Genomic DNA, 12,873 nt, shown 5'->3' with positions numbered 1-12,873 from the left:
ATTCAGTTAAAGTCAAAAGAGTGACGATGAATCCATAAAACCATTTCAAATAATCCATCTTAAAACGACTTACCTTTCTCGACGTTTTCTGCGACACTGACAACGTATGGATCCGACTCAAAAACCGGAGGGTTGTCGTTCTCATCCATAACCCTGATGGTTAAATCACAGAAAGCCATGACCGATGGATCACCGAATAAAGTCTCAGCCTTCACCGACATGCGGTAAACCGAAGTCGTTTCGCGATCCAGGGCTGAATTCAGCACTATTTTACCTGTTGGTATAAAAACACCATGAATTGATCATGGACAAACATGAAAACAAAATTAACATGAAATACAAGAAAATTTGATACTTCTCAATATTCTCTTGAAAATCTCTTCCCCCTACCTTGATCGGTAACAGCGAAAAGAGACTGGTAAAGTTCGTTTGGCGAATCTGGTGCAGCAAGTACGAATGCATAGCGAATAGGCTCGCTCAACGGGAACGAAGTATTCATTGCTGACACCACGGTACCTATAGGAGCTCGTTCAGATACGAAGAATTCATAGCTCGGCTGTTCGAACCTCGGCAAGATGACGTCGTCGTGAAGGACTATAACGTTGACGGGTACTTCGTTCTCCTGAAGTGGAGATCCACGATCGCTCGCCCTCACGAAGAATTGAAACGCCTGGTGAGCTGCGAGAAAAGATTTAAAAAAAAAAATTCTAATCAGTATTTCGTATAATAAATAGTGTATGTGTGTGTTTGGTACATTCAATTCATTCAAAAGCATATTTATTTGTGGATACCATAGACTTCTATTCACATTGTGTACTTCCTGATATTCAGCGTGATATGTTTTCGTTGCAGTAAAGTACACAAAGCGGTATACACATTCGTGGCATTCGTAGTAGGATCCACCTTTGATGGGAAGGACAGCAAATGTTCTCCCTCTTAAAATTAATTCTAAGTTCCTGATTTTCAAAAAGTATCATTATAAATCGTAAGATATTGGTAAAATAAGCTTAAAAGTATTTTTTCACCTTCGGGAGGGAGATGTTATCCATTGTACTCCATCTTGGGTATCCATTCGTCAGATTAGTAAGATTTATCAGTAGATACCAGATAAGAAATATTTATAAGCAGATAAGCAAGATTTTTTAGCAGTAAAAAAATAAGCAAAATTTATCAGTAGATGGCGGAAAAGAATGACTTATCGGTAGAATGGTAGATAAGTAAAACATCAGTAAATGAAGAGACTCGCAAGATTTATCAGTAGGTGGCAGATAAGCAAGATTTATAATGCGATGGAGGGGCGGGTTGGTGGGTTTCTGCACCCGATGGGATGCTCTGGGCCTCCGTAGGAGGTTTAACTACTTTCCTACGTGCTCCCTATACATTAAAGGTTCGTGTTGGAATGTTAACGTGGGAGTGTGTGTGATTCTCAGATAAGCAAGATTTGTCAGTAGATGGTAAATTTTTCAGTAGATGTAGATAAGCAAGATTTTTCAGCGGTTAACAGATAAGCAAGAATCATCAGTAGATGGTAAATTTTTCAGTAGATGTAGATAAGCAAGATTTTTCAGCGGTTAACAGATAAGCAAGATTTATCAGTAGATGGCAGAAAAGCAAGACTTATCGGTAGAATGGTAGATAAGCAAGACATCAGTAAATAAAGAGACTAACAAGATTTATCAGTGGGTGGCAGATAACAGATAAGTAGGATTTATAAGAAGATAGATAGCAGATTTTAAACAAGATTTATCAGTAGAATGGCAGATAACAGATAAGTAGGATTTATAAGAAGATAGATAGCAGATTTTAAACAAGATTTATCAGTAGAATGGCAGATAACAGATAAGTAGGATTTATAAGAAGATAGATAGCAGATTTTAAACAAGATTTATCAGTAGAATGGCAGATAATAGATAAGTAGGATTTATAAGAAGATAGATAGCAGATTTTAAACAAGATTTATCAGTAGAATGGCAGATAAAAACAAGACTTATCAGCAGATGGTAGAATAGCAAGATTTATCACCAGATGCTACTAGCTTCTATCTGCAACCCCAAGATACCGCGTGAAATTATTTCATTGCCATGCTGTGCTACCGATCTGATACCCAAATCTGAAGACGTTTATTATACCAGTGAGGTATCGTTGAATTTCTCTATACAATAACTATCCGCAGATATGAAAAAACTCCATATATTTCGTATACTTCATGATATTTAAGCATTTAAAGTATTTTTGTGACATCACAACTTTTGGATATGCATCTAGTTCTGGCAAGTAGTATATTTGTAAGATATTCATATAAAAAAAATAACCAATTCACAAATAAGGATCAATCAGCCTTATTTTAACATACCATGCTTGATGAGACTCTTCTTCAAGTATATCTCTCCTCTGTCTCTAGATATTCCAAAAATTTCACCAACCGAAGAAGTGTTGCTTGTGTAGATACTGTACTCGATATCCGGCACAGTCACGTCGTCATCCGCATCCACCGCATGAACCTAGATGGAAATTAAAAAAGAATCAACGATCGTCGTTATCCACAGATTGAAACCGCAACCTCATTGTCTTTTTAATTAGCAAAAATCAATTATTTTTTCCCAGTGTTTCCGATCTCACACAAATTTCCTTTTAATTCCGTTGAAGCTGATGCTAATTTATTTTTCTCTTGCTCTTATCATTATATTTCCTCGCAATAAAGAGCAAGTAGTGATTCCCACGGCGATCCGAAAAAAAAAACCCCGGAAAAATAAGGAAAGAACCATTATCGTCGCCAGTCTGTTCCGTTGATGAAGTCGGAACGAGCAAATCCTTCGTATGAAAATCACACGCACACACACACACACTCTCTCACGCATACATACACTTAACTCAGCCCGAAGGATATTACTTCGATTTCGCGGGGAACTTTGTGTAAAAGAACCGATTGGGGAACAATAAAAAGCCGTTAAGTGAGTAGTAATCCGAGACGATGGGGGGTTGCAGAGAGCGAGAGAGCTGATAACTCTTAAACCTGAGGACTCAAGGGACAGAGAGGTACATCGCAGTAATTTTACCTGCTTTAACACAATCGAGACAGAGATAAAAAAAGGTATAAGGTCGAGAGACGGAAAAATACGAGAGTTTATTTCTTTTGCGAGAGAAAGAAATATATTCGGATCGCAACTCTGTAACGGTTTCGACAACATTAGCTTGATGGTACGTCGTCTTGTTATGCGACCACTTCTTTATCAGAAGATTGTAATAAGGTACCCTCGTTGAACAAAAAGTATGGTTATGATGACATTTAAGAGGCCACGAAATAGTGTCATTTAAACCGTGGTGGGAAGATGTTCCGAATTAAATAGCTAAGTTCGATGCGATTTGATTTTTTTTCAAGTTTCTTCCATATATCGATTGCAGTCGTCTCTGCATAGCTGAGATCGCAGCGACTTCGTGCTTGCCACTACTGATGAGGTGGTCTCCCCAGATGTGGGCGAAACCATCTGGTAAGTCAGATTGCATTGCAATGAATACCAGCTCTTTATCGTGGCGCAAACTATCTTTTCAGAATGACTACGTAGTCGGGAATCCGTTCATTCTTCTACCCAAGCTTGCATCATGCCTTTTGAAGGTTAGCAACTCAAACTTTTTCTCGAAGAAATTCCTTGAGCCCACTCCGAAGGGCAATCCGGCGTACACGCTCATGTCCTCATATGCATCATGGTGTATAAACTGTGGTGCGAGCCGATTTAATCCGTTCGAGATTCTTATCCGGAGTGCGAAGCAGTTTGTAACGAGTACGTTTCATTTTTACTGATCATTTGATCATTTTTGTCGCACCACGGTCATTTTTTGCACACGAGGGCTAATTAGACCGGGACCTACAATTTATCGCCGATTCCGAACGGCAGGCTTGTTTTTTTATACTCATCAAGAGGTTGGTGCGCTAGCCTCTCGATGGGGGACTCCCTGCGGTAGCAATTTTTTGCTGCGGTCAAGTCGCCGTTTTTTTGTTGTACCCCTGTGTCAGGAAAGTTTTCTGACAAGGACGAACCGGGTATCGAACTCGCGACACCTCTAAACATCCTTTGGTACTTTAAGCGAGCATCTTATCGACCGGGCTACCGCGCCCCCATTTTTACTTGGCTCTCAATTGAATAATAATCACTCGAAAAAGAAAATATTCAGCTTTCACATGGCTCTTGAAGTAATGATTCATCTTTTATATACAGCCCTCAAAAACCTACGAAATTTTTGTACAGCAGTCAAATAAGTGATTCAAATTTTATATAGCCGTCGCGTCGATGAATTTCAGCTTTCATAACGGCCCAAGAAAATTTTTTCAGCTTTTAAATGGTCCTCGAAAACGTTATCCAGATTTTATACTGCTTTGGAAAGAGTTATTTAGTTTTGGTACGGGTTTGTATCTATCCTATGTGAAATACGGCCGACAAGTTTTTGCACCAAAACATACACAGATGCAGAATACACTTTGGAATGATAATAAAATAATGGGTTTTTTTTTTACATTAACGTATTACATGTATGCTCTGAAGTTGAATTGAGAAATCCATTTGAAAAAAAAAACACATAGCTTAAAGAGATAATTAATAAAAAAATTTAATGAGTTGAAGATATCAATTCCCTCGAATGATACTAGTTTTTCATGTTAATGCTCACATGTATAATGTGTATGCAAGGGGGGGGGGGAACTGAATAATCATACAATGAATCCTATTTCCATTGTCAAAATTACCATTAAAAAAAGCAGAATACTTTCATGAATGTATTTTCAACGTGCGATACATTTCATGAATTCGTTGAGCTAATAAATGTATTCGGATAAGTTGCTCGGAAAAACACAACAAACGCTAAAAGAAAAAAAAAATGTGTCATTATATTCTAGGTTGTTGCATTTTGTTGATTGTCGTTGAAAGCGCAGTTTATTATAGCCAGGGCCTGGATGTTGATGGCATTTGAATTTTTTTGCATCTTTCTATTTTTTTTTTCAGTTAGGGGATTTTTTGGCATTTTTATGATATTTTTTCAGATTTTTGACAGTGGGAAAGATTTAAAAAATTTTATGAATACTGATTGCATTAAGCACTCACGAGAAAACATGCTTGAATTTCTTAGAAAGTAAAATAAAAGATACTTTTTTGCTTTTTGGCTTCCTAACCATAGGCATACACAGGATTTTCTCGGGGGGGGGGGGGGAGTTCATTTTTCGTTTTTTACTGAAAAGAAACACTATTCCCCCTTCCCCCTGTACGCCAGTCATGACCCCCACATCTTGCAACAGGGCCCTCCGATCAGAATCTTCACGGGTCTCTCAATAGTGAATTTCTTGTGAAAAAACCAAATATCATAACTGTCTCAAGCCCTTGAGCCGGAGCCCTGTCAACCCCACCGTTGTGGGGGGCATAACGCACGTGTTCCTAACCGACAAATGAATTATAATTCGTTTATAAGAAAAATTGTTATTTTTGATTAAATATAAACGAGAGAGAGAAAAAAAAATTGAGAAAAAAAATGTACACATGGTTGCTGTGAAAACTTTTTCTTCCGACATTCGCAGATAACCGGTGTTTTAAGAGAATTTATTATTTTGATGGCATTTTTTTTCAATTTTTAGGCATTTTTTAAAATCATTTTTCAAGATTTTTCACGGCAACACATCCGGGTGTTGATTATAACATTACTGAGTATTCTCTAAGAGAATAAATAGGATGTCACAATTACTTATCGACGTTATAATCGACGTATCAAGACTTTAATAACACTAAGTTCCCCTGTTAGTGCGTGCGAATATTGTTCATCAGTTGAATTTTTTTGTTAAAATACAGGAACAGCAGAAAATCTTGAATTGTCTTTATGTGAAACACCGAAATAAAAGAGAAGAATTCCAACTTCAAAAAAGGAACTAATGTCAGCAACGGGGGAAAAAAAATACGTAGCCATTTTATATAGCTGCAAAAAAACCCCCACTAATGTACCGTCCGTAAGTGCATTAGATGCCTAAGCAATTGAGACAGTTGTCTTTGCAATTGTCTCGGTTTTCATTAAATTGCAAATGCTCTGGGATTAGGACTTGCCATTAAGAGCTTTTCGATTCCTCGAATGAATTCTTAAACACTCAAGACTTTTTATGCATCGGATTCGTTTTATACACGAAGTTTTCGCTAAACCGTGACTTTTAAAATGCAATTCAATTTTACTTCACCTGCCTGGATGTTCACTCTAACTGAAGATAACTCTGCAAATATAAAACACGCGGCAGTGTACATGCAGTGCAAATGGTGACACTCAATCTGCAATGGATGGCTGCATATCCCAAGATGACCACTCCAAATCTAGGCAATTCTGTAAATGAGGGGTCTTCAAGCTCCCAGACCTCGCGGGCCAAATTGAAACTTCTCATGAAGCCCGCGGGTCACCAACTCATACTAAGGTTCACGCATTTCGAATTATAAGATGGAAATTTATACTAATAAAATAGCACAGTGACACCACAGAGAGCAACAGTCCTACAACGATAAATCATTCAATCATAACACTTCACTCATAGTTAGAAAAACTGGTGGCAGATGGCAGCACTATACATAACAAGCATTACAGAGAAACAAAAAACTTCACGTCAGGTTTCACTACACGTACACGCACATTCCCGCATGTACCGATTCGTTGGGGGTTCCGCGGGGGGGGGATGTGGGCGGGGTGAATGTGTGGTGTAGCAGTAGTAGGTAGGGCCTCCAAAAGATGGCTCGGGGATCCATGATGTTCTTAAGTCAGCCACCTCGTTGGGCAATTTGCCTGTTGTGGCGTTGTATTTGAATTTGTATTTGTATCTTAACAGAAGGGAAAACGGGGGCCCTGAGTTAATTGGGGGGGGGGACAAAATAATTGAGGACTTCATTTATTTTCAAATTACACCTTTCATTGATCATCAGTTTTTATCAATTCTGATATCATATCTTTCACCAATTCTGGAAAAGTTTCTCATTTATTACTTCTTTTAATTATTCTGAAATTGCTTTAAATGGTTCTGTAATTATTTATTCCAGTAATTCTGAAATTATTTCCTTCAATTTACACAACTTGAAATTATTTCCTTCAATTTACACAACTTGAAATTATTTCCTTCAATTTACAACTTGAAATTATTTATTTCATTAATTCCAAAAATATTATCATCAATTCCAAAAATATTATCATTAATTCCAAAAATATTATCATTAATTCCAAAAATATTATCATTAATTCCAAAAATATTATCATTAATTCCAAAAATATTATCATTAATTCCAAAAATATTATCATTAATTCCAAAAATATTATCATTAATTCCAAAAATATTATTATCATTAATTCCAAAAATATTATTATCATTAATTCCAAAAATATTATCATTAATTTCGAAATAATTTCTCTTACAATAATTCCGAAAAAAAAATATTTTTTTTCAAAAATTAATTAATTTAAGCAGTTCTGAAATTTATTACTCTCCTATTTAAAAATTGCTCATCAATTGCGAAATAATTTCAATAACTCCGAAATTATTAATTAAATTTTTCGATTACTTCTTTCAAAAGAAGAATAATGAGCTTCTTGTCTTGTACTCCAGAGACAAGCCGAGTCCTCTTCAATTTGGATTCTCAGCAGGCAAAACTGATGCCATCAACTAAGTCTCAAACTTCGTGGAAGACAGTTTTCGGAAAAATTCTCAGGGACTAGCTACAGCTTTGGACGTAAAGGGAGCATTCGATGCTGCCTGGTGGTCAGCTATTATGAAACAACTTAGAGATTTCCACTGTCCAAAGAATCTATTTTATGTAGAAAAGAACTATTTTTCGGAGCGATCAGCTTGTCTGTCCACCTCGTGTTGCAGTATCCGAAAAGAAGTAACGATGGGCTGGTTCAAAGGGATCTTGCTGTAGGTCCAGTTCTTTTCTTCTGTTCTCTTTATTTTGTATCTTCTTTTATTCCTGTTTTCTTTTGTTTCCTAATTTTGTGTATCTTAATAATATTTTTTTTCCCATTCTTTGTTCTTTTTAATTCTGTTTCTTCTTAAATATTTTTGTTTTTTCATTCTTTTCAGTTTTCTTTGTTTTGTATCTTCTTAAATTTGTTTTCGTTTGTTTTTTTGGTCCTTTTTTGTTTCTTCTTAAATTTTATTTTATTTCATAATTTTCTGTACCATAGAATTTTTGATAGCACTTTTCTCGCGCTCCAACTGATTGTTCACACGTACATATTTTTGTTGTAAATATTGTATATATTTTTTTACCAATGTCTCATATGTCTTATAATCATTATTATTTGTGTTTACAAATTTTATTCAATTTATGCATACTCGTATTATATATACACTCTATTTGCATGTAATACGACTTCTCGTCATGGAGCATGTGGGAATAAAATTTTTACACACACACACACGCACGTCTCTCACTGGCCTACAGGTACGTATATAAACAAATTATTTTTTCTTCTTACTCACCTTTCAATGTTTATAGCCATATTTAAAAAAAACGGTCGGCGGGCCACGATAAAAAGGTTCGAAGGAAAATGAGGCCCACGGGCCATGCGTTGAAGAACCCTCGCTGTAAATATAACACGCGGCTGTGTTTATCATTGAGAACTATGACTAACTGCAACGGACGGCTGCACCCGCATTCGGAGGTGCACAGGCAAACATTTAAACATAAACACGTTGCCATCGTTTTTTCAGTACTTTCGAACTGCGACAATGGCTGCTGCACATTTCCAGATGCCGCCACTCCTACTGGTCTAACCTTAGAATTGATGAAAAAATAATAATTCCAGAATTGATGAAAATTGCAGAATCAAACCAGTTGAAGCTCAGACACGCTTTGTTTGCTACATAAAAATGTATATATTCGATGTATGTATATATTTTCACTGTGCCAGACCCAGTTGCACAACCCTAAGGGCGACTCTGGGCACAGTGTGTAACATTGAAATAAAAGAAACAAAATGGGTAGGGCGACTAGATTTTAATAGTAGAAAACAGCATTTATTACTCGGGAAGGAGACAAAGCTCGCGTAAAGGGTTTAAGGCCCTAGAGGTAAACACCTTAACGCTTGTAAGCCATACTTTTGCATGAGCGTGTAATTATTGGCCAATAGACCATGAATATTTCTATATGTCTCCGTCTGCACAGGGCACGTGTCCCTCTATCTTCACTCATATAAGATCTCTGCTATAAGATGAATGTGTGTATATATATATATACGCAAGAGAGGCATTTCTTGCTTTTTTTTTTCCTACAACGCGAAGACGCCGCCGTGATAGGTTGCAGTCACTTGCCCTCAGGTCATCGATCAGAGGACAGTGTCTTCGTCATCCACTGACATTAACGGATAAACAAAACGAAAAAAAAAACGCAAACTGTCTCTGTCTTTATTCTGGCATTGACATTTTGCTGCCTTTGGACACGTTCCTTTCCGATAAAAGCGTTAGGCGGATTGTATTTTTTACTGGTTTGATTAGAAACCTCTGGCGTCTTCTTTCAACGTATCACGATATTTATGTTTAGTAAAAATTTATATTTTTTGCTATGTGCGTCTTCGTTTGGGGGGGGGGGGAACTCGTCGTCAACAAATTCACCGCCGGGAAATTATTTGCCAAAATGATATAGTGCGCGAGTGTATGAGCAGGTGAGTGAGCCCCAGTAAGCAAGTGAGTGAATGATTGATGGAATGAGTCAAGGAGTTAGTGAATGTACTTGTCAGCAAATGAGTGAGTCAGTAAGTGATTGTGTGAGGTTAGTCAGTGAGCAGGTGAGCAAATGAGTGAATGAATGAGCGAGTGGGCAAATGAGTATGTGAATCAGTGAGCAAGTGGGCAAATGAGTATGTGAATCAGTGAGCAAGTGAGTAAATGAGTGGATGAATGAGCGAGTGGGCAAATGAGTATGTGAATCAGTGAGCAAGTGGGCAAATGAGTATGTGAATCAGTGAGCAAGTGAGTAAATGAGTGGAAATATAAGCAAGTGAGTAAATGAGTGGAAATATAAGCAAGTGAGTAAATGAGTGGAAATATAAGCAAGTGAGTAAATGAGTGGAAATATAAGCAAGTGAGTAAATGAGTGGAAATATAAGCAAGTGAGTAAATGAGTGGAAATATAAGCAAGTGAGTAAATGAGTGGAAATATAAGCAAGTGAGTAAATGAGTGGAAATATAAGCAAGTGAGCAAATCAGCGAGTGAGTGAGGGAGTCGGTGAGAGAGTGAGGGAGTCGGTGAGAGAGTGAGGGAGTCGGTGAGAGAGTGAACAGAGGAATGAACAAATGAGGAAACAGATGAGCGAATGAGGGAGTGAGCAGGTGAATGAGCAAATGAATAAACAGATTAGAAGTTGCGTGAATGAGTCACTCATAAGGTCAATCCATCATAAGTTCACTCACTCAGTCATATGGTCACTCACTCAGTCATATGGTCGCTCATTCAGCCACTGATAAGGTCATTCCGTCATATGTTCACTCACTCATTAGGTCATTCATTCGGTCGCTCACTCGGTCATTCATACAGTCACTCGCTCACACATACGGCCAGTCACTTTCATTCATACATTTACAGACTTGCTGAAACACTCGGTCACTCACTGGTGACAATCTGTTGTCGGTGAATTTTCTCAGTGGTGGATTTCCCTATCTGTGAATTACGGGGCGGTAAATTTTCTGTGAATCGCGTCTTTAGAGTCACAAATAACTTTTCTATTGTGGAAAATGAATCTCTTATAAGAACTCACATATAGGCCAGTAATGAAGTCTATCATTCTTCCGAATTGAAATTAGATTGGTAGAACGGTAGATGCAAACTTTAGTTTCTCCTAAAGTTATTCAAAAACCACACAGGAATTAAATTCGCAAACTTTGGTCGTGGTTTTGGGATTCGTTGCTAATGATGACTGGCAATCATGAGCCTTAGAAGGAGATTCGTTAGGGAGCATGAATAGAATAATCAAGATGAATATCCTTCAAGAAGAGACTAAAAGTAATTCATTGCTTCCGACCCGTGACAGTGATATGTAAGCATATAAGAATATTCCATGGAGATTTTTGATGCGGCGACACTGAAAATTTGATAACACCATAAACAACTCTGACTGGATCTAAGCGGGAAAGCGTCCCGTGTGTCTTTCAGACCTTTTGATGAACCTTCGTTGCTGGAATATTGTATTAGCATTTAAAATTAAATGTGAATAAATGTACACAAGTAGAATATTTATGTGCATATACTTTGCATTTTTTTTTCAGGTATTGTAAACAAATGTTACTTTAGCCCTGGGGTGTTACTTTGTCCCAAAAAAATAATAATAATGATGATTTGAACATATGTGTTACAAGCTGATTTCTTCACGTTCGCATTGTAGCCGGTGATTCTGCCAGGCCGGAACACTAGCTTGTCGACCCCACTTTTAATAGAGTTCTAATATTCGCCGCTAGGTTGCAGCAGAGCTGTTTTCATGACCGTGTTTAATATACGTGTTTTGTCGTTGTCAAATTTTCGTTTGTGCAAAAAAAATCCAGTGCATGCTTTAGTTTAGGTAAATGCCAAATTTTAAAGCCAATATCATTCTGATTAAGAATATATACAATGCTTTTGTTGAACTACCGACGTTATTCCAGTAAAATGCACAGATAAAAAAAATAGTACTAGTAACTACAAAAAATCGATCACTTTGTCCCCCCAAAAAAAACTGGGCCAAAGTAAAGGAAAACGCTTGAGCCAATACCGAGAACTGGTAGTGGAAAAACTAACAACATTCCTGTTGAGAAAAATTACTCATTCGTCTCAACTCCGCCAAAAACTGTAGAAACTTAATCTCTAAAGCACACTTTGGAAGAAGGAAATGTGTTGTAGTAGTTGTTTGGAGAGGGAAAATAATTTCCAGGATTGGTCATGTGTGGGGTCATTCAAGTATTACGTCAGCATCGGGGGGGGGGGTTTCGGATTTGCTGACTTTTGATGAAAAGTGGGGGGGGAAGGGGGGTTTGACGGTTGCTTACGTCATCAACCACCCCTTTTGAATATATGAAATATTCTAAGCTGCTGACGAAATTTTGCTGGGGGGGGGGGGTTAGTGTTTTGCTGACAAGGGGAGGGGGGAAGTCGAAAATGGTTGAAAATCTGCTTACGTAATATTTGAATGGCCCCTGTGTAGCAGAAACTGGCACCATCGTGAATTGCATGGAGCCTATAGAAAACGATTCGGAGTGGCCAACAGAGAAAAAAAAAACCTTTTTTTTTACAAATTGTCTATTATCGCACAAGTAATCATGCTTCGAAAATTATTGAAAAGAGGACTTTTCTGTGGACATTGTATAGCCAAGAATTGTTTTTGAACTTGTTGGGAGTATGAGAGGGTGGGGTGTAGTTTCTATTCAAGACAGACAACTTTTTATGTTACACGAAAGGACGGACTTTATTTACACAACATGCGCGCCGATCTTGCAACGCAAGCCCCCTGAAGCGGTTCTAATCCACTCGGGGGTACACAAACTTCCTTTGTGTTCGTTCAAAAAACCGATTGCAGGTGGGTCCAGTATGTGTGTGAAAACAGCTCAAGAATGGTTCACAACACCGCACAAATTACTGAACAACTTATTGCGAATGCTTTCATTTCATGATCCGCGTGCTAGTGTGTGTACACGCGCCTTTAAACAAACTGCGTGATAACTCGAAACATCACCCGATGGCGCTTCGAGCGCGTACGTCAATCACCGCTCTGGGGGTGCGACTTCTTCTTTCCGCACGTTTCGGCGGCGACGCCACAAACTTATAGAAGACTGACACAAAGATTATACTAAGGGACGGTACCTGCGTAAAACTTTTAATACGACACTGATGTTGTGTTTTTTTTTTT

At 37.8% G+C, this 12,873-nt stretch overlaps 1 protein-coding gene across 4 annotated transcripts in view; it reads right to left on the bottom strand.

The window, feature by feature from the left end:
- Positions 1 to 12,873, bottom strand: part of LOC149078611 (fat-like cadherin-related tumor suppressor homolog) — a 568,053-nt gene that overhangs the window by 57,406 nt on the left and 497,774 nt on the right. For all 4 annotated transcript variants that reach the window (XM_089240739.1, XM_089240741.1, XM_089240740.1 and 1 more), the window contains 3 exons: positions 2,354 to 2,501; positions 391 to 678; positions 74 to 274 (listed from right to left, as the gene is read on the bottom strand). In XM_089240739.1, the coding sequence (XP_089096865.1) occupies positions 74 to 274; positions 391 to 678; positions 2,354 to 2,501 (637 nt within the window). The remainder of the gene's footprint in view (positions 1 to 73; positions 275 to 390; positions 679 to 2,353; positions 2,502 to 12,873) is intronic.

Source organism: Pholcus phalangioides, unplaced genomic scaffold (assembly GCF_987345545.1).
Source record: "Pholcus phalangioides strain wild (caught in Gottingen) unplaced genomic scaffold, Ppha-v1.0 ptg000013l_1, whole genome shotgun sequence".
In the NCBI taxonomy this organism is placed as follows: Eukaryota; Metazoa; Arthropoda; class Arachnida; order Araneae; family Pholcidae; genus Pholcus; species Pholcus phalangioides.
Note: the sequence above shows the minus strand (reverse complement) of the source record. Positions and strands in the feature narration are given on the sequence as shown.